Genomic DNA, 23,508 nt, shown 5'->3' on the forward strand with positions numbered 1-23,508 from the left:
TTTAATAGGTAAAGCAAAAGCCGTGCACACAAGCAAAGCAAAGCAAGGAATTCATTCACTACTTCCCATCGGCAGCAGGTGTTCAGCCATCTCCAGGAAAGCAGGGCTTCATCACGTGTAATGGTTACTTGGGAAGACAAATGCCATCACTCTGAATGTCCCCCGCTTCCTTCTTCTTCCCCAGCTTTATATACTGAGCATGACGACCATACCGAGCATATGGTACAGAATAGCCCTTTGGTCAGTTGGGGTCAGCTGTCCCAGCTGTGTCTCCTCCCAACTTCTTGTGCACCTGGCAGAGCATGGGAAGCTGAAAAGTCCTTGATTTAGTATGAGCACTACTTAGCAACAATTAAAACATCTCTGTATTATCAACACTGTTTTCAGCACAAATCCAAAACATAGCCCCATACTAGCTACTATAAAGAAAATTAACTCTATCCCAGCCAAAACCAGCATACCTTGTTGCGCTCTCCTCCTTGTTTCCCTCTCCCTCCCTTTTTTCCTCTAAACGCTGAAAATCAGGACTTGCTCTAGTGAGCTGTGAACAGCCTGGACATAATGACAGCTATTAAATAAAGTCAAACACAAACAAAATTATTAAGCCTGTGATTAATGATTAAGAAGCAGGAATGCCTAAGCCAGCTGAAAGCCTGCCCAGTGATCAGCAGCAGTGGGCTTTCCCTCTGCCTGGGAGCGGGGAGGAGGGATCACGCAGGATCTGGCCAACGCAGAGCCTGTGGCTCAAGGTCCCCAAAAAGGGACCCACCACCAGCTCAGTGGCCCAGAACAAAGTCCCCCACCTCATGCACAAGAGTCCTGTGGGCCAGCCACGTGCCAGATGTGGGGTGATGCAAAGCCGTGGGAAACCGCAGTGGGTTGTCGCATGCCCTAGTTGGGAGTTGGGAGCTGCATCTTCTCCTGGAAAGTGGTCCACAGCAAGGGCAAGCCTAACTGCTTCCTCTTCTTGTGCGGGTGTTGAACAGCGTAAAGATAGGACGTGTACTGGAGCTCTGGCATAACCATTTTCTGGCAGGTTCTGAGAGTCCTGTTGTCTAAATCTTGTTTGAGATTGTACCCAAGGATATTTGTAGCCCCTGACTGGAAAGGCAGGAGAGCTTTGTTCTTGATGTGATCCTTCCCCACTGCCTCCTGGTCTGAGAGACAGGTCTCTACGAGCTCCTTCTGTCTCATTCGCAAGTGATTCACCTCCTTTTCCAGATCCTCAAGTCCTATGGTCTCCTCAAGTCTCCTCCAGAAGCTCTGGTTGAAGTGCAGGTAGAGCTTCCAGTCCAGTGAGCACCACACTTTTATCCGCTCCTTGCTTTCTGGAGTCAAGGTCTGGACAGTGTCCTGGCTTCTGGAATTGAGCTTAAAGTAAATCACGTCATCCAGATCCCAGCACAAAGTGTGCTTCAAGAGGATCATGGACTCATCAAAGTAGTCTGCTATCAAGATCAGGTGGAAGTTCTGTTCAATCTCCTTCAAGACCGCCTGGATGTACTTTTTGTTGTCCTCTGCATTGTTATCATACCCAAAGTCAAACCACATGATATTCCTGGCGTAGATGTTTTGCTCATAATTTGCTGGATGGTAATACTTCATGGGTGACGCCAGGTACTCGTTTACATCCTTGGAGGTTCTGAAGGCAGGGACACTGTCCTTGTAGTAGACATAGGAAGACTCCAGCAGAGCAATGGGGTTCCTCAGGATGGAGAAGTAGAAGGTGTTTGCTGCCATCACCTTTTGCACCTATTTGCGGAGAGGAAGAAGAGAAGCTGTTAGTCTGGAGGTGCTGCTTGTTCAGCCAGGTTTCTCCGCAGGTATTGTGGCTCTTTCTTACCTCTGAGGAGTTAAACCGCAGGTGGTTGCACATGATGTTATAGTTTTGTCCTATGGCTTGGAATTCCTCCACAAAGTGGGCCAGGAAGGTATTTGGGTAGCCCAGGTGGACGAGCTGGCCAGCTGGGAGAGCAACGGTGAGGTTGTACCTCTCCGCAAACCTGAACATGATGTTCAAGACAGTACTGCTGGCCGTCTTGTGGGTCTTGAGGAACATGACGTTAGTCTTGGCGTCACAAGGCGTGGAAGGTATCAGCAGCTCCTCGTGGCTCTTTGAGATTCTGCAGAAAGGCAACAGATGGGGAAAACAGTCTCTCCAGTACCATACCCCATCTCTGAGACCTGGCAAAGCCAAACCCCAGCAGGTTCTCCTTCTGATACCACACCCACAGCTGGTGCAAGGCACCAGCCCAAACAAGCTCCATCCCTCAAGCGTAGATGTTGGACAGTTTTCTGCTTCTCCATGTCCTCACTTACCCAAAGACTTCAGCTTGATCCCCCTTTCTTTTTCCATATGGCTGATTTTGCCCTTAAGAGCTGCACTTTGGCTAATTTGATCCCCTGCCTGCCCAAATGTGGATCTAGGACCTAACTTTGGGCCCTTCCAATACTAACCTAAATCCCACGAGAGTTAAATCAAGTGTTACAGGTCAGATCCTTGCTGCCCCGGGCAGACAAAGTCATGCAACTTTACTTCTGCTTCACTTACATGTAATTTTTACTCTTCATATGGAAGAATCCCGACAGGAAGATGAGTCCCAAGCAAAGGTTGAAAATGATGAGACATTTGATATGCCTGGAAAGAAAGCAGAGTTTCAGTGGATTTTTATCTGATAGTCCCTCCCCGAATACAAACCACCAAACTTTGCATATTGCCCTTGGGAATTTTTATCACTGGCAGCACAGTTTTATGTCTCTATGAGGCCAGCCACCTTTGGCTCCCCCAGCTGTGTCAGCAGCTCTGGTGTTAAGACGCAGGACAGTAAGAAAGTGCACTTTCACTACCACTTTCCTAATTTTGGCCTTTGGCAAGACACAGCCTACTTCAGGCAGAGCTAAGCTCTTCCAACAGCCTCCCGCTCTGCTCCGCTGCCTTTTATTTTGCTTTTCTTTCAGTTTTCTGGGGCTTTAGAGCTTATTCACTTCAAGCTTTCCTCAGCAACCACCAAGAGCTAGAAAATGAGCCCTTTGTAGGGGTATAAGGATTTTCTTGGTAAGAAAGCTGAGCACCTCCTGTAATCACATCACTCCAGAAGATGGGGATCTCAAAGAAACACTAAACTGATTTTTTTCAGTACAACTGAGATTTTTCAATACAGAAAACCAATTAATAACCCAACAGCACCTGTAACAGACTAATTACACCCTGATTTCAAACAAGAGGACTGCTTCCCTGCTGCAACAGCTCCTCCTCCCAGCCCAGCTCTCATGCTCAGCCTCACCCAGGTCTCCCTTTCATCAGATCTTCTCACCTTGGCCAGAATTTAAACGGCCAAAGCTCAGAGGCAGCCCTTTGGACCAAGCACCTCATCTACCTATGCTTTGCCTGGATAATGACGAGGGGCGAGTCTTTGCCAGCACTAATTAGGCAACCATGATGTACCATCAGCAGTGCATTCTAGCTGGGACACGTACAGAATCTTTCAAAGGTTTGATGCCCACCAGAGAGGAACTTTTCATCACCAAGCTTGATCTGACTTCTCTGATCTTAAAAGCTTTTTTAACTCAGTTTGAACTCCATGTTTTCAGCTGCCATTTCCAAAATGCAGCGGATCTGGCTTGGGCTTTAAGTAGTTTTGAGAAGATATAGTCCCATTTACAGCATGGGATGGTCACACTTGTGGTTCCCACTCCCCCAGGCGAGCAAGGAAGGCTCCAAGCCTGCCCAGTCTGAGGGTCGATAGGGGCACATGGATTGCTGTGGGCTGGACCTGGTGGTCCTTTCTACTGTCCTGCTGGCCAAGGGGTCCTCATGCATGGTCCTGCTGTGCAGGGTGGTGGCTTTTGTAGCCTCCAGCTTGTACAATGTGAAAGACACTGAATTGCTCCTTCCAGCTGGCTTTACAAGAATGCAAACACCAGCTTTATCTGGCATGGTCTACAGCCTCCCTCTGACTGGCCACAGTATGACAAGCTGGGCTGTGACAGCCTGGATCCGACCATGGGAAACTGGAGAGATGATGGGAGCTAAGTCCAACAGAACATGAAGAGCTGCACATAAAAACACAGCCATTGTAGCCAGCTGCACTAGCTGTGATCAGGGAGCCATGAACTGAATATAAACACAGTGGAAGCACGGAGACAGGCAGCAATGTCACAACACTGTGACGGCACTGCAGAAAACGTTTGACTTTGTTTGCCATGCAAATCTGCCCAAAACCACTTTTGCTTCAAGATTTGCTTTGCACGAGAGCGCTGTCCTCATCCAATGGCACCCCAGCCGAAGTGGGAAATCCTTGGGTGGAAGAGCCCTTCCCAAAGCCAGGGAAGCTGGCTGGTACCAACCTCTGACATGAATTTGCAGCACAGCTTGTGCATGAAGAGTTTAAAGATGTAACTACAGGCAGTCTTTCATCAGTATTTCTTCATTTTCTGTTCCCAGGCCTGTTAGAGGGATGGGGATGAGACAACCCCCTTTCCTTCTGATCGCTCTGTGTATATAAGTAGAGATGAGACAGAAGAAGAAATGCAGAGGGGTCCACAGGCAGCGAGCAGGCTCACATCTGTTGAATGCAGCCCCTGCCTATGTTTTCAGTCTTTCATTTAAACTGAAGTGATTGTATGTGATAAACATTGATTGAAGCGATAAACATTGATGTGATGGTTTTCCAAAATGCACCACCTTGCCTGCCTGGAGGTCTTTCCTAAGCCGGTCTGGTGATGTCCTTCTTCTGCACCTTTCTTGTAGAGTTTAATGCATGCGATAACGTTCCATGTTTGTTTGGGCAGTGTCCTTGAAATGGCAAGCAGAGAGAATTACACTCAGATTGATGTTTTATGGGGCAAAAAAATCAACATACACCTAAAAGAATCCTGAAGATAGATCAGGATCACAATATGCTCCAGAAGGATTACCAGTCCCTTCTACTGCAAAAAGACAGGCTCTGTAGACCTCTACATCTTATCACCTCAAGGCATCCCATGATATTTTAACAGTCATTTAATAAGCGATTACATAGTGCTGTCCTGCCTCCAAATCCCCAAACACGTACAGCACACCGAGCCCATCTCCAGCTTAACTGGATGCTCCCAGCAGACCTGTTTCGTCTGGATACACTTCGAAAGCCGCAAATGACAGCCGGCTTTTGCGCCTGGAGACACAGGAAGGCATAATGGTCCAGATGATCTAGGCACATAAAGCCTCAAAGTGTTGCTGGTGCAGCATGAGGGTCTGGTATTGCAGTGCCAAACATGCCCAGTGGGCAAGTTATGGGCACCAGTGTGCCACCAGCGAGCCCCGAGGGGCCGTGCAGACGTCACTCCACTCCTCATGGCACTGTCCTGAAAACAACAGCAACCTGCAGCCAAGCGATGTCCGTGCTGTCACTGTGACTGGTGGCTGCCCAGCCTACATCGGACTTGCCAAAACCATGGCAGCTTCCTGGAACGGCCAGTTTTAAGGAGCAAGATAGACTGATTTCTTCGGCATGTGGGCCATGGAGGTGCTAGTCCTCATGCAGAAATGGGCTTCTTGTCCTGGGGCTGCCAAACAATGCTACCTTGTGGCATGGTGTTTGTTCCCCTGCCTGGGGATGTATGGATGGAAAGATATCTGCCTTCCAGCTTGGGGAGCACGCAGGGCGCGGGGACAGGGATGGGACTGCAGCCAACCACAGCAAAGGCAAGCAATGGAGGTGTACAGGGGAAGGGCCAAGGGCAAGGATCAAGGTGATTCCTAGGGAGGAGCACAGGAAAATGGAGACCAGAGGGAGATGAGAGGAGAGGGCTGCAGGTATGCAGGGTGCTGCTCAGTGCGCTTGTGCAGCTGAGCCCTGTGCCCGATCACTGCAGGGGGTCCTGTCTCCATTACTGCCCAGGGCTCAGGCACCTGCGGCCGCACTTGCAGGGGCTGTCACTGGCTTCAGCATGTCCCGCAAACCTGCACAAAGGGCGCACACCACCCTTTCTGCACCCACCACCCTGGCACACCTCTGTAAGAGCCAGCACCACTCTTAAAGACTGTTCCCTTAGTGTCACACACACACCTTTGTCACAAGACTGCAAGTCTCTGACCAAGCCACTTCTAAAACTGTGTGTGTTGGGCCAACAGACACCATATTCAATGTTGGCTAAAATATCTCCCATCCTTAATCCCTTCAAGAAAGACAAGTCCCACTCAACCGAGAGCTGTCGCTGTTGACTGTCTCACACACACAGGCTGAAGGTGAACCGCAGGAGTACCTGGTGTTACAGAAGACAGAGCTGATCTTTCATACAAACAGTTACAGTGATAAGCAGAGGGATTTCATAACCATCCGGCATATCAATGGGAGCATGGAGGGCATGACGCATGAGATCATGGCTGCGGCAATTTCTTCCTTCCTCGCACAACAGCGAGGAAGCATTTCACCTGGGATGCGTGAAGCCCGACGTAGCTGAGAGTCACATGGTATGATCAGAGCCACCATCTACTTTTTTACCCCATTAATAGAGCCTTTTGCAAAGCAAAGTTCAAGAGAGAAAGCCACGATTCAAATGTTGCACAAAAAGTTACCTAAGCATGCAAGACATGCAACCAGCCTGGGAGCCCTTTGAGGAAGCACTTGGGAGCTGATTGCTAAGTCACAAAACTCTTCTAAGAAGCCAAAAAACTTGCAGATCTGTCAGCAGGGCTGGCACCAGAGGTCTGGCTTGCCTTTCCGACCTGCACTGTGCCATCTCCCAGCTGGGAAGAAAACATGGAAAACTACCTCTCAGGTTGCACTTGGAGGTGCCACTACAGATGCTTTAAGGCTTGGGACAACCTTCTTGTTCATTTGGCTTAAGCTGAAAATAACAGACCTCTGTGTCGACCTAACAAGGTTCTTTCAAATTAAAAGACGTGGAATACAGGAAAGAAACATTCACAGCAAAATTAATCTCTACCCTGGAGCAAACTGTAACTAACTCTATAGGTTATTAACAACTTACATGGATTACCTGAACCAGACCTTTCTACAAACCATGTTTTAATTCTGCACCCATAGCATTCACCTCCCTCTCCACTTACCTTAAAGTGCACCCAGGGCTTTTCATGCTGCCTCACTGCTGCAAGCTAGAAAATATCTCCTTTGCAAATCCACTCCAATACTCCTTTTGTCTATGGGCTCCTCCAGTTCTTACTGTACGCGTCTCTATTTCTGGCATCCCATTGCTGCTATAAATGGCTGGGATAGGTGAGGACAAAGGGAGTGGCTAGGTGTTCCCAGGGGTGGGTGGAAGTTAATTAATAAGCCATGAAAAGCACTGGTATGGCATGACATTAACACAGGTACAAAGACCTGCCTCAGGAGACAGGGTTTGCAACAGTTTTGCAGGGAAGTAAGGAATTAGCAGGGACCCCTTAGCAGGGACCCCCTTCTCACCTGGCTGCGGGAGGGAGGCATGGGGGGCTCACAGCAGGATCTGGGCAGGGTGCTATCCTGACGGGGGGGCTGGAGGAGGGCATCATCGGCCCCTTTGTCACCCTGCACACCGTCACATCACTTGTTCAGTGCCCCTTCCCTGCACACCGCCACGCCACTTAGTGCCATGGTCAGTGCCTGCCATGCCTTTCCTCCACTTCTTGCTCAGTGGTTTAGGACTATAATTCTATGCCAGACACATTTGGCAACAGGAAATTAGGGACAACAGCAAAACAGGAACAATGTTCACCTATTGGGAATTCCCCATTTAGACTTCAAACTCTTTCCCAGTGAAAATGCAATTATTGTACCTGGAGGTTAAGAGCTTAGAGACTTTGCTGTATCTAGGCCTCAGGAGAGAGAGCTCCTACCCCTAAACAGGTGTTATGTTATGGTTCATCTACAAAGTGACTTTCTGGTGTTATTAACAACCATTACAACTTGCATTACACAGGAATTTGAGATTCCACCAAGGTTCCTGTATGCCAGCACTTCACAAACTGGGTTTCATGGTTCTAAATTGTCCCGGGAGAGCAGGATTTGCCCTGCAAGTCTGGAGGTGGTGTAATCTCCCTGCTCCCCACGCCAGGGATGAAGCTGATGCTCTCCTCATTTGGGCAAGAAAAAGTTTACCCACATCTCCCAGCCTGGAACAGAGGATTAAGCTTTTGCTTTTGGTCTTTTATGGCCATGCCACTTCCTATGCACCTCCTGACACGGTCCCCTTTCCCTCCCTACCCATGGTGCCACCTTTCTAAACCTTGTATGCTGGGGGCCCAAGCTGCCACACCAAGAGCCAAGTCCTCAGCATTCTGGTATCCTTCACCTACGTTGCTAAGTCTTCAGAGTGCCCAAATATACAGGATTTCTTTTTAACTCACAGCTTCCTCAGGCCAGCTCCAAGTCAGAGATTAGCAAGGTATAGGGTTGCTTTCCTTGAGTTTCTTGGTAGAATGTAAGCCAACATGCTGTTTTACGAAGAATTTCTAGGGTTATTCTTGGCACAGTGTCAGCTGCTGCTGGCAGGGGGGCCACATTTAACAGATTTATTTCTCCTGCTACATTATATGTCAGCCGTGCGATTTCTTGTTCAGAAGCTGATAGAGCCCATGAATAACAAAAGACCATTTTTTACACTTTTACAATTGATTCATTGCTCTCTGCTGGGGTGTTGTACATGAACAAGCATGCAGCCACTTGCTCATGCCCCCACAGCAGGATGGAGAGGAGAATCGGAAGGGTAAAAGTACAAAAACTTGCAGGTTGAGATAAAAGCAGTTTAACAGGTAAAGCAACAGCTATGTGCGCAAGGAAAGCAAAAGGAATTCACTTACTACTTCGCATTGTGGGCAGGCATTCAGCCATCTCCAGGAAAGCAGGGCTCCATCACGCGTAACAGTGACTTGGGAAGACAGAGACCGTAACTCTGAACGCTCCCCTTCCTCCTTCTTCCCCCAGCTTTTATTGCTGAGCACAGCGTCATATAGTGTGGGATATCCCTTAGGTCAGTTGGGGTCAGCTGTCCCAGCTGCGTCCCCTCCCAGCTCCTTGCACAACCCCAGCCTACTTGCTGGTGGGGCGGGGTGAGAAGCAGAAAAGGCCTTGATGCTGTACAAACAGTGCTCAGCAACAGCTAAAACTCTGTGCCATCAACAGTGGTCACAGATCCAAAACACAGTGCCATACCAGCTACTATGAAGAAAATTAACCCAGCCAAAACCAGTACAGCGACCCAAGTGCTTCCTCATTGTGCCAGAAGACCACTGCTTCAAAGTGTTGAGCATCCACATCCACATCATTCTAATATTTAAGTCTGTCCCAGAAAAACAGAATTTTGGACAAGAAATTCCTACCACAATGATTCTTTATAAAAATACCCCCACACACATATATGTACGCACCCTGTCTCTCCCTCCTATATACACCAGTGAACCAATATTTGAAAGCATCACTGAGAACACAGAAGAGAAGAATACTACTGGTGTTTAAGGTCTAGAAAAGATACTATAAAATAACCCTACAATAACTCCTCCCTTCTATTCCCTCAGGGTAATTGCTCTATTGTTTAGCTGAAACAGTAAACTTACATTGAGCTTATGGATCTTCATGTGTTAGGAAGATGGCTAAAGGTAGCTGTCCCAGAATTTCCCTGGCCACAGCGTTATCTGTCAGCCCTAACTCCCCCCCTAGCACTCTCTCCATATGTAGCTGAAAAAAGGCAGTATGGAAAGTTCCGCTTCCCAAAAAGAACCACTCACGTGTAAAGCCTGTATTTTAAACAATTATTGTCAGTGCTTTGGGGGAAAAAAAGAGAAAGAATGGCATAGGAAAAAGGCAGAGAATATAAACAGCCTGATCTGGAAAGAATGAGCTACATCAGCTTAACTTGGCAGAACACAAGTCCTGTAAATTTCTTCTCTAACAACATCATGGACTTTCCATATTTTTGCATCACCTGATACACAAGCAGCACAGGCTGATTGCGTTTCACATCTGTCTTCTCTTTGCTAATGATGGCATCGCTCACTCTACTTAACCCCAGAAGAAAAGATGATCAGCTCCTCTCTGGGTGGTCCTGAGGAATGAAGGGAGAGGTGGGGAGTGCACTGAAAGCAGAAAGATGGAGTTGAAGGGAAGAGACCAGAGGGCAGGCCTAGATATTGGCACTGCAGGTCGCGTAACATACGGAGTTTAAAGCATCCATGCGGCCAATTTGAGAAAGTTGTGACCTTAGAATTGTATCGTGAAGAGAGTTGCAACACAGTGCTGAGCGTAAGCCATCATCCTCAATGCAATTCAACAGCTTGCAGCCTTGTAGAGACAGTGTTCTGGTTAAAAACAGGGAAAAAAAAAAAAAGACTGTAGGATGATTTTCTTCCAAGAAAAAGGCTCTGGATGAAACATCTATTTCACTGCATTGTGGAAGAGCACAAATCACTCAAAAGCAGCTAATGGACAAGACAGCTACTGGGTAAGACAACCACCTTTCCTAGTCTCATGGAGTCTGGTGAGGCCTCCCAAACCAGTACACCTGAGTAAAAACCATTGATCACCACCTCCTGAGCACAGCCTGTGAGCCAGTTTTCCACCCATCTCACAGATCACCCATCTGGTCTGTGCCTTGCCAGCTTGTCCAGAAGACTGTGGGAAACAGTGTTGAACGTTTTGTTGACAATCCAGGCAAACAATATCCACTGGTCTCCCCATGTCGACAGAAAATGTTATTTTGTTGTAGAAGGTGGTCAGGTTAGTGTGACACCAATCACCTGCTTCATTTGGATACTACAGAGCCTGGGTTAAGAGAGTGACATATTGGTAAATACGGATGTAACTAGCAAACACTGAGTAGACCAGGAGATGACTCACTAGCAGATGGCTTGGCCTGCCTTCTGATAACAGAAGGGTGACAATGTGGTTTTGTACACCAAAATGTAAATGACAATCTGTCCTGTCATCTCAAAACAGAGATAGACTGTAGCAAAAAAAAAAAAAAAACCAAACCCAAACCCAAAACAACAAACCCCCCCATCTTAGAATAGAACAGTCCAGTTGGAAGGGACCTACAATGATCATCTAGTCCAACTGATGACCTGTCCACTTCAGGGCTGACCCAAAATTTAAAGCATATTATTAAGGGCATTGTCCAAATGCCTCTTGAACACTGACAGGCTTGGGGCATTGACCACCTTCTAGGAAGCCTGTTCCAGTGTTTGACCACCCTCTCAGTAAAGAAATGCTTCCTCATGTCCAGTCTGAACCTCCCCTGGCGCAGCTTTGAGCCATTCCCATGCATCCTATCACTGGATACCAGGGAGAAGAGATCAGCACCTCCCTCTCCATGTCGCTTCCTCAGGAAGCTGTAGAGAACAATGAGGTCACCCCTCGGCCTCCTTTTCTCCAAACTAGATAAACCCAGACTCCTCTGCCACTCCTCATAGGACATGCCTTCCAGTCCTGTCACCAGCTTGGTTGCCTTCCTCTGGACGCAATCAAGGACCTTCCCATTCTTCTTAAATGGTGGGGTCTAGAACCGCACACAGTACTCAAGGTAAGGCTGCACCAACGCTGAATACAGCGGGGCAATCCCCTCTCTTGACCGGCTGATTATGCTGTGTTTGATGCACCCCAGGATGTGGTTTACCCTCTTGGCTGCCAGGGCACACTGCTGGCTCCTATTGAGCCTACTGCCAACCAGCACCCCCAGATCCCTTTCTGCAGGGCTGCTCTCCAGCCACTCCTCTCCCAATTTGTACTTGTGCCTGGCATTACTCCGTCCCAGGCGCAGAATCCGGCACTTGGACTTGTTAAATTTCATGCCATTGATGATTGCCCAATGCTCCAATCTATCTAGAATCCCTCTGCAAGGCCTCTTGTCCTTCCTGAGAGTCAACAGCGCTCCCAGTTTGGTATTGTGAGCAAACTTGCTAATGGTGCATTCAATTCCTGCATCCAGATCACTGACAAAAATATTGAACAGCGCTGGCTCTAGGACTGAGCCCTGAGGAACACCGCTGGTGACTGGTCACCAGCCAGATGTAGCCCCATTCACTACAACCCTTTGAGCTCTGCCCTTCAGCCAGTTCTTCACCCAGCGCACCATGAACCCACTCATCTCACAGTTGGACAACTTGTCCAGAAGGATGCTGTGAGAGACAGTATCAAAAGCCTTACTAAAATCTTCACTAAAAAAATACTCAAACTGAGGAAACAGAGACAGTGCCTGGGATTTGTGAGGATCAAGCAAGATCCCAAGTCAAAAGGATTGTTCCATAATGTGACTCCTAATAGGTATAAAAGACATGTCAAAACATCCCTTATCCTCCCACAAGTGTCCCTGGCCAGACCATACGGACATGCAGAACAGGTGACAAGCTTGTGAGTGGGCATGCAAAAGTGATGAGAGAATGAATATGAGTAAAATCAGCCTACTTTAAAAATAAGATAACCCTCGTCTTCCATTAGGTCTTGTGCTGACTTCTGATACTTTCCTATACCACCATCTTCTTTCTCTCCCCCTCCTGCTTGAGTAAGCCTTTCTTTTAATGCATCTTTTGCAATCAGGGATCCTCCTGAATGCCAGATAGGTTGATTTTATTTTCCTGCTCTCTTATTTTCCTGACTATTGCCACATCTTTCAAGCTGCTTTTGGATAACAGCTGCCTGAACCATTCTGTGGCCCCACCGACTCGAGCACCGAGCAGGGCACTGGCTGCAGGCACCGGTCTGCCCACTGGCCGGGGAGCTTCAGAACCACCTCTGCCAGGGTAAGGGGGCACCTCGGGAAAATAAATTAGTGCTGGTATGCACAGAAATCTCTTTTGCCTTAATGCACCACATGCACAGTGCAGAGAAAACTCTGGGTGACTTTATCTGTCATTACCTCCACCCAGCCTAATCTAGTTTGCTGGTTGGGAGGGATACAGATTCTACATATCTCTGTAACTACTAAGATAATGGCTCTTGCCCTCTGCAAGAGCAAATCAGGACTTGCGCTCAAGGACAGACTGGAAGACAAGGAAGGAGGAAATAATGGCATGCCTAAAGCATGACCCTGCCAGACAGACATCCTGGAATCCCCTCCCTCAGCCTGGCTGCTGGCATTGCCCCTCCAATTGATACTACCCAGAAGTTAGGTCTCCGGGCACCCTCTCTTCTCTAACCAGTCCTTCCAGGACTGCAAACCTGTACCTGCATACTGTACGTGGGACAACACTGATGCCTATTGGGGACAGCCTGCAGGTGGCATCACTAAAGAGGCCATAACCTGATGTTGTGGGCTTTTGGACAAGCACATTAGATCAAAACAAGTGAGGAAGAGCAACATTTTCACTTGGAGATGGTGGTATAGCATCCACAGGTTCTTCTCCTGTGCTTCTGATGCTTCACTTGCACACCCCGAGTGAGAAAATGCCTCCTCTGGCTGGTGTCACTTCACTAATAAATCAGAGCAAACTAAGGGGAAAGAGAGTTGGAATATCCACACACAGTATCTGCATGCTTGGTTTCAGTGTTCAGATTAAATAGGAAATCCACACGGTCAAAATCAGTAATGTGCTCTTATTAAGAAAGAGCAGGCACCCCTGAACAGAGGAACCACATTCCTTTACTTGTTGCATTACACTATGGAAATAAAACAAGGAGCATTCCACGTGCTTGCTTGATCCATCAGTTTGTTATGGCTAAAGTGCAGTTACCGAGCTAGAGATGCCATCCTCGTGTGATGGTATCTGCTCATTTCTCAGTGCGTGCTCTCAGGAACTGGAGGGCAGCGTCTTGTAAGGATTGAGGATCCCTTTGGGGTCTAACATGGCTTTGAAACGCTGCATTAGAAAGACTGCCTCATTGGGTTTGCTGTACTGAATGAACTGCTTTTTCTTGAAGCCCAGTCCGTGCTCTGCACTGATACTGCCATTGTATCTTGCAGTCCACTCATATACAAATGGCTCAATGGCATCCAGCAGGGAATGGCTATAGGACTCCGCTGTGATGTTCAAGTGCAGGTTTCCATCTCCTGGAACAAAACATTGCAGAGGTCAGTCTGTAAGAAAAACTCAATGGCCCTGCAATGGAGACTCATTACTGTCTCCTCGATGTACTCAAACAACAGTGCCTTTGTTAGTCTCCAAACTGTGCGAAAAAGGACAAGTTCACTGTCCTTCTACAAACATCAGGCCTCTCCCTGTACAAATAATTCAAATAGGATCTTTGTTTTTCCATGCTTTCAGTACAGTATTTGAGGAAGTGTCCTGAGTTAAGCTACTTTCAAATTCCCACTCTTGTGATTTAAAAATTGAAACAGCTGTGCTGCATTAATTATTGTCCCACTATTGAGATGGCATGCCAAAGGCTTCCCCAATGGTATTTCATAATGATCATTAGATTTTAATATGGCCCTTCATCACTTTCTCTCTCCCTATTATGTTTGTGCAATGTTCTAAATGCACTTTGGCACTGTGTCAACAGAAACAAAGCAGCAGAACATTTTCTCCTTTTGCTACTTGCGTGTGATGGTATTTGGTTAAGCCCATAGTTGCTGGGTATTCGGAAGACAAAACACACAAAGATAAACACAACTTACTCATTCTCACTCCAGAACCTCCTCCTGCATCCCAGCAACCCCTCACAGTACACAGCTTAATCCTCAATACCAAGAGCTTCCAGAGGCAGCCTTTGTTATGCAGACTTGTCTTTCCATGTCTTTGAAATAATCCCAAATTAACCATGCTGAAGAGTGTTCTGTTTTTTTGGTTTTGTTTTGTTTTTTTAAATTGAACAGCTCTGCTAAGCCACCAATTTATCTGTATGTAAAATCAAATTAGTTTCAAAGCATTCTGACAAATGTACTGGCCTTTCTGTGCATTACTTTTATGACTCTCTTTTGGAGGGTTAATGGCTCAGACATAATTGATTTCCAATACGACTAATTACTTTGGACAAGAAAGTGTTTATCTACCAAATGTGTCTAAGTACATTAATCAAATTGATGGTCCAATTAAACAACCTACATACTTAAATAGAAAGTACAGAGCAAGAAGATACAAATGACCAGTTCAAGTGGCTGGCTGGCTAGCATATATGGAATACAGTCTGAAAGCAATGAAATTCAAACATGAAGATCCTTATGCATCCTCCTCTTCCGACAGCTCTCAGCTATTTAGTCTATGCCTCTCACTAATGTAAAAACAACCTTTAAAACTACTAGGAAGTTGCACAGCAAAACCTGGAGCACAAAAGGGCAATCACCTCCTTTCCCAGCATCTCCACTTACCCAAGTGGCCATAGCCCACCACGTTTTTGGCACTCTGGCCCAGCCGAACCCTTGTGTCAGTCACGAGATCATACAGCTTTCCCACAGGGAGAGAGATGTCATATTTGTAGACATAGCCATCGTGAGTGAGGGCCTCTGTGATCCTCTCCCGCAGGCTCCACAGCATCTAATGAATCAAAGATCAAAGAAATCCAAATAAACCAAGTACCTCTTGGGTTCCATGCTTTGTGGCATGGAGGGAAAAAGAGCCTTGATTCTTCCCTTATAACATCAACTTCAGATTTCGCTCGATATCCTCTGCCTCTTGGAACCTAGTAATAACACTTTCTTGGCAGCATTGTACAGTAAAGTGATACACCAACTTTTCAAGCTTGACAGTACCACAGATAGAAAGAACACAGGCATGGGCATTCTCTCCAAAGCTGTTTTCGGTTTCCCAAGCAGTGGGCATGTGCCTCTTCCAGTTTAGTACTGCAAGGGTCGGTTTGAGAACCGGGACTGGAAGAAACATGGGGCAGTGTAAAAGACTCATGTTCATTGGGCAGACACAAATCACTCTCCTCCTCATTGAGACACTAGATGTCTGTCTTGTTCCCTGGGACCACAGTCTCTGGCTCTAACACACTGTCATGCTGGCCTACAGGACTTTGCTCACTCCTGGCCTCGCTGACAACTCAGCTTCTGGTTTCAATAGTTTTCAGGCAGTTTGGGTCCTACCCCAGCAACTCCTGAGAGATGTAATTCATGATTCTGATCTTTTTAAAAGAGAAAACATCCACTGAAACCCCAAATACTCAGGCATTCTGGGAAGAATCAGCAGTGGTAAGTATTCTCTCTTAGCGTTCTTACTCAATATGCCAAATAAGCTACCAGATCACTCAGGGACATTTACACCAAACATCAGTCTGAACATTTCCCTATTAAAAATACAAATCCAGGTAGAGAATCATGTCAAAGAGATTTGCGCAAGAGGAAACGATGACTTGCCTTTATTTTCTTATCATCCGTTGCCACAGTTCCATTAGTGACCAAACCAGAAGTCATGGCCAGTTCTACGAAGTTGTTCAATTTTTCTTCATCATGGGTCGAGTTGGAGCCCGAAGTTTCAATTAGAACATAAAAAGGGCTGCCTGAAAGTGAGGGAGAACAGAATAAGCAGATGCTCTGGGATAAAAGCACAGGAATTTACTGCAGGTTCTGGAGCTTTTCCCAAGCTTGGCACATTTCACAAGGTCACTCTACTGCCCAGATTCTCTGGTGCCGCACAGAAGGGCAGCTCAAGTGGCAATCTCTTATCTGTAGGGTACTTCACTTACATCCTCTATCCTTTACCTAGCAACCACTTTTCAGAAAACTAGCAGTTTTGTGGGAACATGTAGAAGTAAAAAGTCTTATCTTTAAAGACCTCCACCAAATGTGTTTGGAATTGAATACTGGGTACAAAAATTATGAGGGATGCCCACATGCTCCTTGACATATATATATATAGAGATATATATATACACACACAGACATATATATAAAACTAGGCTAAAAATCCCCAAGCAGTACAATGCCTCTTTCTACAGCACAAATGACACTGGTACCTGTCACTGGGCTGGACAGCTTGAGATGTCTCTCAACCAGTTCCATGCACTTCTCATCCATGAACTCATAGGCAGACAGGATCTCTCCCAGCATGGCTCTGCAGGTTGTAAATGTTTCCAGAACCTTCGTGAAACTCTGACACCCTTCAGACAGTAGACACAGAGGAATCAGGAACAAAAAAACAGCCCCCCAAAACCTTGTAAAAAGTTTTTTAAAGTCTATCAGGCTTCAAGTCATATTTCCCATCTCTAGAAAATGTAAACTGCTACCCTTCGCAGGTTTAGATAAGCATTTCCTGTACTGGTTTGAGCTGGGAAAGGTTTCAGAGCAGAACAGCAGGAGGATATAGCAATTAGTCTTTGTTGTGGCAAAGACCTCTTGAACACTCTAGAACAGTTCATACCAAAATGTCTGCCCCACCCTCAGTTCTCAGCACAGGCAAGGCAACCCAACAGAAATTTAAAGGCCACTGTGAGAGTCCAGGCAAATTCTGGGGTTCACTGCACATATTCCACAGGTCTGTCAGCACTTGGCGTCTACCTCTCTGCTCTCAAGGGCACATCTGATACAAGCAAGCTGTTTGAGAAGCCCCTGCTGGCCTTAGAGGTTTTTGAGAAAAAAAAAGTCTCAGTGAAGGCTCCCCACAAACAACTCTGTTAAAAAGCCTCAGCAGGGACAGCCCTGCTGGGGCTCACTCAGAAGCAGCTTTTAAGCAGCTGTTCCTGGCCATGTACCATGCTGATCCAGACCATGACCTGCAGACTTGACTTCCCAGCCTTGCCTTGTCACTATGGACTCACCCAGTGACCGCTGGATCGTGGCTGCCTCTGCCTACTGTCACCAGACTTGCCCCGCTCACCTCGCTCGGGTACTGTCAAGTACCAAGACCCTCAGCCCTTGTCACCGAGGGCACTGTCCTGCCTGCCTCTTCATCCTGCTAAGCTCCTGGCTCCCCTTCCCTTGCAGAGCAACCAGCCCTTGCAGGTATTTTACATGTTTACACCACAGATGTAAAATATTTGCACAGGTATTTTAACATACAGCACCATTCTATTTCTCAGAAACAAGCAGATGCTGGTAGTCTAGCTCAGCAGGCTAATCAGTGCTTTCTTCTCTCCATTCCTATTCCCTTCCCAGCCTCTGAATTCAGGTGTGCAACTATTAATATCAGCTCCTACCTAGGAATGCCAGATTCACAGCCTTAGGTTTCTGAGGACAGAGTATGGAGACAGCAGTGATAACTCCCAAGGTCCCCTCAGATCCGATGAAAAGCTGCTTCAAATCATAGCCAGTGTTATCTTTGCGCAGAGACGCCAAGCAGTCCAGAGGTGAGCCATCAGCCAGCACCTGTGGGAATACGGAAACCCAGTCAAAGCACCTATGCAGAAATCTGTGGTCATAAGCTTGTCTACTACCAAGCTGATGAAAAGCTGCCACTAGCCTTGAGCAGTGGACACCAGCTGCAGTCTCATCACTGTTCATCCATTCCCAGCTCTTCCATTCCCCTCTATATCCTACCTGAGTCTTCCCCCAAACTCTTCTGCTTCTTTTTTTACAGTGCTGTTTGCACATGTTCCAGCAGGACAAGTAATAACAGAAGATCAAGTTTGCTCTACTTTTCTTACCAGTGGTGGACAAGATCAGCCATTCTCTGCAGCCCTAGCTCCCATTATTCAACAGAAACAAGGAACGCTGTTTGAAACAGTGACCATAGTTAACCAGAATGAAGTAAACCCTCCACCACTTGAGCCTTAAATCAAGACTGAATGTCTCTAAGACATGTTATTAAAGGCTAGAGGGACTAACCTGAGAGACAAAAGCTCTCCTTTCTGGGCCTACACAATAAAACCAGACCAGGCTTTTGTTACCTACCCAATTTATTTCCTGCTCCCAAGCCCCAATTTTTTTTAGAACCACTAATCCCAGCCTTTACACACAGAAGCACAGGCCTGTAGGGCAGAAGCAGGCTGAGGAACAGGAAAGACTCTAGGAGAAAGCCAGCAGCCAAACAAACCAAAAGCAGACAGCTCTATTAAAAGTCGAGTGAGCAGCCACTGGAAGAGTGCTGTAGGATGGATTTAGCAGAGCATTCCAGAGAGCATTTCAGAGACCCACCACTCCACAGAGGAACCAATCTCATGCGGGTAACTTGGGCATCACCAAATCTCTCTTCACCTTCTTCTCTGGATTAGAAAACCAGCTAATATCACTTCCGTCAGTAAGGACAGAGGTGGAAGCTGGAAACTGCGGTAGCAGTAACACGTTACATGCATGAAGACACTTCTTGACCCTTCTCAAAAGAGCCATACAAGGAAAAGTTAAGAGTGGAAGCCTGGAGAGGAACTTGTCTGCATAATGGATAGCTAAGGGCTAGAACAGCAGGGAACAGGGTAAGAAGTAGAGGTTCAAACACAGAAGGGAACTGCCAGGTACTCGCCTTACCACTTCCAGTCCTAGCACTGTCCCTCGGAGAGAGCCGTATCTCAAGAGCCGTAAGCCTCCAGCATTTGTGGCCACATTACCACCAATGTGACAGCTACCTTTCGCTCCCAAGTCAAGTGGCATGATAAACCCCTGCTCCTCCACGTACTCATTGAGTTTCTCCAAGATGCAGCCAGCTTGGCACACAAGGATTCCTGAAACATAAACGTCCTGCTACAAGCCGATGCCCAAGAAGAAGGTGCTGCCTAAAGAGGCAGGATAAGTACAAGCAGATGCAGCCACCTCTTCCTCCAAAACTTCCTGGGGTTCAATTTAAACACACAAGAAGTACATGCATGCTACAGGGCATTGTCCAACCCCTCCTCAAGCCGAGGGGAGCTTTGCCATTGCCTTAACATCTGGTCATCCACAACTCTGGACTGGTTAAACACAATGAGATTAAGTATATCTCTGCCTGCTGTTCTCTCTCTCTCTTTTTAAGAACTGAAATACTCAATCCAGCCTGGTTCCTAACTTTCCAAATCCAAACAACCTGTAAGTTTTCCCCATCCTTCCCTTCTCTCTGCTAGTGTAGTTATGACGTGTTTTCTTCAACACTGTCATTCTGCTCCATCTGCTGGGTTTCTCATCTAGATTTATAAAGAGGTAATAGGATGTCCATGTTTCTCTCTTTCTTCCTCTTTCTGCCACCAGATGTATTTTTACATCTGCTACTGTTATAAGCTAAGCATTACATCAGCAGCAGGAGCCTGGATGAAACAAACCTGTGATGCCCCTTATGACGCTGCTGGGCTGAACCTTGCTGATCTCGCAGCTATCGTCTGCCAGGAAAATGGCTGGCTGAGGGCCTGGGACTCATTTCTGTGCCTCACGTCTCTACAATATTTACCAGACACCTTGTCAAAGCTGATGATCCGGTTCATGAGAACAGTGGAGAGAATGATCTCATCAAAGACAGGAACGCTGCCCCCAACAAGGCCTGTGTTACCCCCCTGTGGGTTCACTGCCAGGTTCCTCTCATAGCAGTACCTGGAAGGAAAAAGGTTTCTGAAGTCCTTTTAGGGCCATAAATTTTAGGGCCACATTTTAGAAACGTAATCCAGTCTATCAGAAGAATTTCACTTCCACACAAACGTCTACTGTTGTGCGAGTGCCCAACACTCCTTAAAATTAAGCAGCATTTAGGCTAAAGATTAAATTGATACAAAGGAGCAGTTTCACTGCAAAAGTTAGAAAGCACAACTCCTCACTAAACTCACCCAGCACTGAGGAAAGGAATGAACACTTGGGGTTACCCCCACACATATCTACAGATCTGCCATGCAACATCTGCCTGGAAATCACGGCTCTCTCTGTTTACAATTAAGCTATTTATGTAGCAGTCTCTGTTACAATTTGACTTCCTCAGTGGCTCTGACAGATGACCTCTAGCAGTGGTTTAAGACATTACTGCCCTCCTCCTCCCCTCAATAAATTAATGCCCTGTAGGCAATGAAGCATGTGCACCTATGCCTCAGCTGCTTCACATTCCAGCCTGCCATATCCCTGCAAACATCCTCTCCAAACTCACAGAAGTTCTTGCACAACAGATGGCACAAAGCCGCACTGCACCAGAAGTTACTTCAGAAGCCCTGACTTTACTGTGCTCTATATATGCTTTTAGCATATATATATGCTTTTATATATGCTTTTAGCATATATAGCGCACAGTATGTGCTCTGTGCAGCTTTTAGCTCTTCAGCCAAATGGTGATCCTGCATACTGATGCCCAACTGGATCTGTGCTCACACCAGTGAACCAGGGAAGTGTTCTTACTGATTTAGTGGACAAAACATTAGCTCCTCAAACTGCCTGATTCTGGCCTAACCTTCTTTCCCTTTTCAGATGGACCCTCCTGAATCCTTCAACACAACTGCTCCTCTTGAGCACTGGTACAGTGTCTAATTTTGACAATTTACTTGAGCAGAAAAGCCATCAATACTGAATCCACTTGCTAATCTCTCCCTGCCATTTCTCTCCTCCACACTAAGCACTCTTAAGACCCTTCTACTCAAAGCCATCAACATTGATTTGAGAAGTCTGGTGCTGCCACTCAGCTTTTGCAAGGACATCTGGCCAGGAAAGATGAATTTTATTTTTTAAAACAAATGAAAGTTTGGCCTTTGTTTCTGCCCAATACTGACACAACACCATCACCCAGAAAATCCAAGGGCCAGGGAGAGCACTGGGCCTGGGAAATATAAGGCACAGGTTCAAGCCCCCTTCTGCCTTGAAAAATTTCAGCTCCCTATGTGAAAACAGCCCTAATTAGGATCCTGTAGTTTTTTTAGATGAGCAACACTGCCTACCCACCAGCACATGCATACCCCCACGCCAGCAACAGTATGCAGTGTCTCCTGTCCTGGGTACAGCTGGAACAAAAGGTACGTCAGGAAACAGTGGGCAGTCCAAGGGCAGTGGGGATATAAAGAGCAGAAGGGAGAGCTGAAGTCACCAGAGCTCAACCACAAGACACGCAGTCAAGAAGAAAACAGCTTCAATAATTCCAATGGTTGAGCAATTACTGCCCGAACATCTAGAAGTTCCCCTTCACCTGCTGGACGCTCTCAGACTAAACCTGAGTTTCCTCATCAAAAAGTCCAGCAGAAAAGGTGCACATTACCTGAGAGCTTGAGATACCTCTGCTGTTGTCTGTGGCTTCAACATCAGCTTGCTACAGCCTGCAATGAAAGCAAGGGACTCTTAAGGCAAGTTGTGGGCTCTACAGAGGTCAGAAAGAGAAAGGTGGTAATGCATCATGTCTGAAATAATAACACTCCCTCCACTGTGAGGCAGTGTCATTTTAATCACTTGTAAAACAAACATTTTCAATAGCAGGATTTCCCTTAAAGCACTGTAAAAGCTTTGTCTGTATACGTAGAATTGGTTGCCAGTGGGGGCAACAGAAGATGTTTTATATTCTCATGAAATCTTTGACAAAAGTAACAGAAAATTCACAACACTTGTTTTCTGAGGTTCAGCCAAAACTTCAGAAACTGTTAACTGAACCAATTTGTTTCAGGAAAAAATTAATAAGTTAACAGGGCTTAGATTTTAACAAAAGCCCGAAAGATTACCAGAAATTAGATAATTCTCAAAGGAATATTTTCTATGAGGAAAACTCATTTTGCCAGGTCTGTAAAGACATGGTCTGCTATAAACAGAGATGAGATTTTCCTTGGCAGACTTTTCATTCTGGTACCTTAACAGAAAGAGAGAGGAGGCTTTACAAAAACAGAAAAATAAACAAGCTTGCTTACCTTGGACTGATTTAAGCCAGTCCACATTAAATGGTTTCAATTCCTCTGGATTTGTGATGACTCTACCTGGCATTATATGCTCAAAGAAAGCCACATCGCTGTCGGACACACAGGAGAAGGGCAACCGCTGCACTCTGTAACGCTCACTAGTCAGCATGACCTCCTGGAAGCTGGAGGAGGGTGCGTGGAGCACTCTCCTGCCCCGAGGACTCACACCCCACGGCACGGAAACCACACGTGTGGGTGCACCCGGCAGTTTCCCCTGCTGAAGTGTCCCCAGGGCAGAAGTCACACTCTGCTGTGCCAAGATCCTCCTGTGGAAGCTCGTCAGCCATCTTAGCTGAGTCTGGCGACTCCACACAGAGCAGCAGGGGACCGCAGAGGAAATCCCCATGATAACCCTGGAAAGCAGAGGCCTAGCTCACATGCAAGCTCCCCTCCTTGCCGCCCCGGCACTGGGGGTTCCTCTCCCAGGGGAAGCAACTTAGGCACTCTCCCAGTTTGTGAGGAGCTGGGAACAGGCCCCTCCACGTGTGACAACCCCCCGGCTAGGCGATACCCCGGGGGTGGGAGGGGATACCCATCGCATAGCACCTCAGACAGAAGCTCTCTCTTCCGCTGTGACCAACCACCCGCCAAACCCCAGCTAGGACGCGGCAGCCTCACGCACCCCTCGGCGGGGGGGGGGGGGGGAGGGGCAAACCCGGCCCGCCTGACACCGCTTCTGGGCCTGGCAGCTTCAGGCGTTTCCTGGTGCAGGCAGCAACAGAGGTTGGGCAGCTGTGAGGCACCGCTGCACCCAGACCCGGGCCCCCGACACGGCCAGGCCGAGGGGTGACTCTGCCACGGCGCATGCGCTCAGCACAGGCAGGCGGCAGCACCGCCTGGCGGTAGGAGGCTGCCGCAGCACCCCCACGCCCACCTGCCCCGCGGAACGGCGGAGCCGCGGGGGTCCCGGCGCCCGCTG

The 23,508-nt window shown here is 47.2% G+C and overlaps 2 protein-coding genes across 16 annotated transcripts in view; both read right to left on the bottom strand.

The window, feature by feature from the left end:
- Positions 1-13,680, bottom strand: GAL3ST2 (galactose-3-O-sulfotransferase 2). 7 transcript variants are annotated; one of them, XM_075507710.1, is made up of 5 exons: positions 13,640-13,680; positions 4,685-4,795; positions 2,552-2,638; positions 1,844-2,123; positions 1-1,752 (listed from the first exon to the last, which is right to left on the bottom strand). In XM_075507710.1, exons 1-5 carry the CDS (start codon positions 13,678-13,680, stop codon positions 892-894), a joined length of 1,380 nt encoding a protein of 459 aa, XP_075363825.1. In that variant the 3' UTR covers positions 1-891. The 7 variants fall into 7 exon arrangements, 6 of the variants coding, with proteins under 6 accessions (XP_075363825.1, XP_075363824.1, XP_075363827.1 ...); XR_012776488.1 differs by lacking the exons at positions 4,685-4,795; positions 13,640-13,680 and adding an exon at positions 3,774-4,362 and having other exon boundaries at positions 219-310; positions 804-1,752; XM_075507709.1 differs by lacking the exons at positions 4,685-4,795; positions 13,640-13,680 and adding an exon at positions 3,774-4,610.
- Positions 13,496-23,508, bottom strand: part of LOC142412444 (inhibitor of growth protein 5) — a 20,468-nt gene continuing 10,455 nt past the window's right edge. For 4 of the 9 annotated variants that reach the window (XM_075507696.1, XM_075507699.1, XM_075507697.1 and 1 more), the window contains exons 8-16: positions 22,542-22,942; positions 21,905-21,962; positions 20,132-20,271; positions 19,243-19,436; positions 17,979-18,147; positions 16,800-16,943; positions 16,201-16,343; positions 15,214-15,379; positions 13,496-13,956 (exon numbers count right to left, since the gene is read on the bottom strand). In XM_075507696.1, coding sequence (XP_075363811.1) covers positions 13,697-13,956; positions 15,214-15,379; positions 16,201-16,343; positions 16,800-16,943; positions 17,979-18,147; positions 19,243-19,436; positions 20,132-20,271; positions 21,905-21,962; positions 22,542-22,942 — 1,675 coding nt within the window. In that variant the 3' untranslated portion in view covers positions 13,496-13,696. Of the gene's footprint in view, positions 13,957-15,213; positions 15,380-16,200; positions 16,344-16,799; positions 16,944-17,978; positions 18,148-19,237; positions 19,437-20,131; positions 20,272-21,904; positions 22,004-22,541; positions 22,943-23,135; positions 23,375-23,508 lie in introns of those variants that run through there. The other 5 variants (XM_075507700.1, XM_075507702.1, XM_075507701.1 and 2 more) reach the window with 5 other exon arrangements.

The sequence above is a fragment of the Mycteria americana genome, chromosome 7 (assembly GCF_035582795.1).
Source record: "Mycteria americana isolate JAX WOST 10 ecotype Jacksonville Zoo and Gardens chromosome 7, USCA_MyAme_1.0, whole genome shotgun sequence".
Classification (NCBI taxonomy): Eukaryota; Metazoa; Chordata; class Aves; order Ciconiiformes; family Ciconiidae; genus Mycteria; species Mycteria americana.

What these genes read in the sequence shown, in the direction of transcription:
- GAL3ST2 (XM_075507709.1), bottom strand. Translation starts at nt 3,937, where the DNA reads ATGCCAGATAAAGCTGGTGTTTGCATTCTTGTAAAGCCAGCTGGAAGG. An exon ending in ACAGTAGAAAGGACCACCAG is followed by an intron (nt 2,639 to 3,773) that starts GTCCAGCCCACA and finishes CTTTCTTTCCAG; the next exon opens with GCATATCAAATGTCTCATCA. An exon ending in ATGAAGAGTAAAAATTACAT is followed by an intron (nt 2,124 to 2,551) that starts GTAAGTGAAGCA and finishes GCCTTTCTGCAG; the next exon opens with AATCTCAAAGAGCCACGAGG.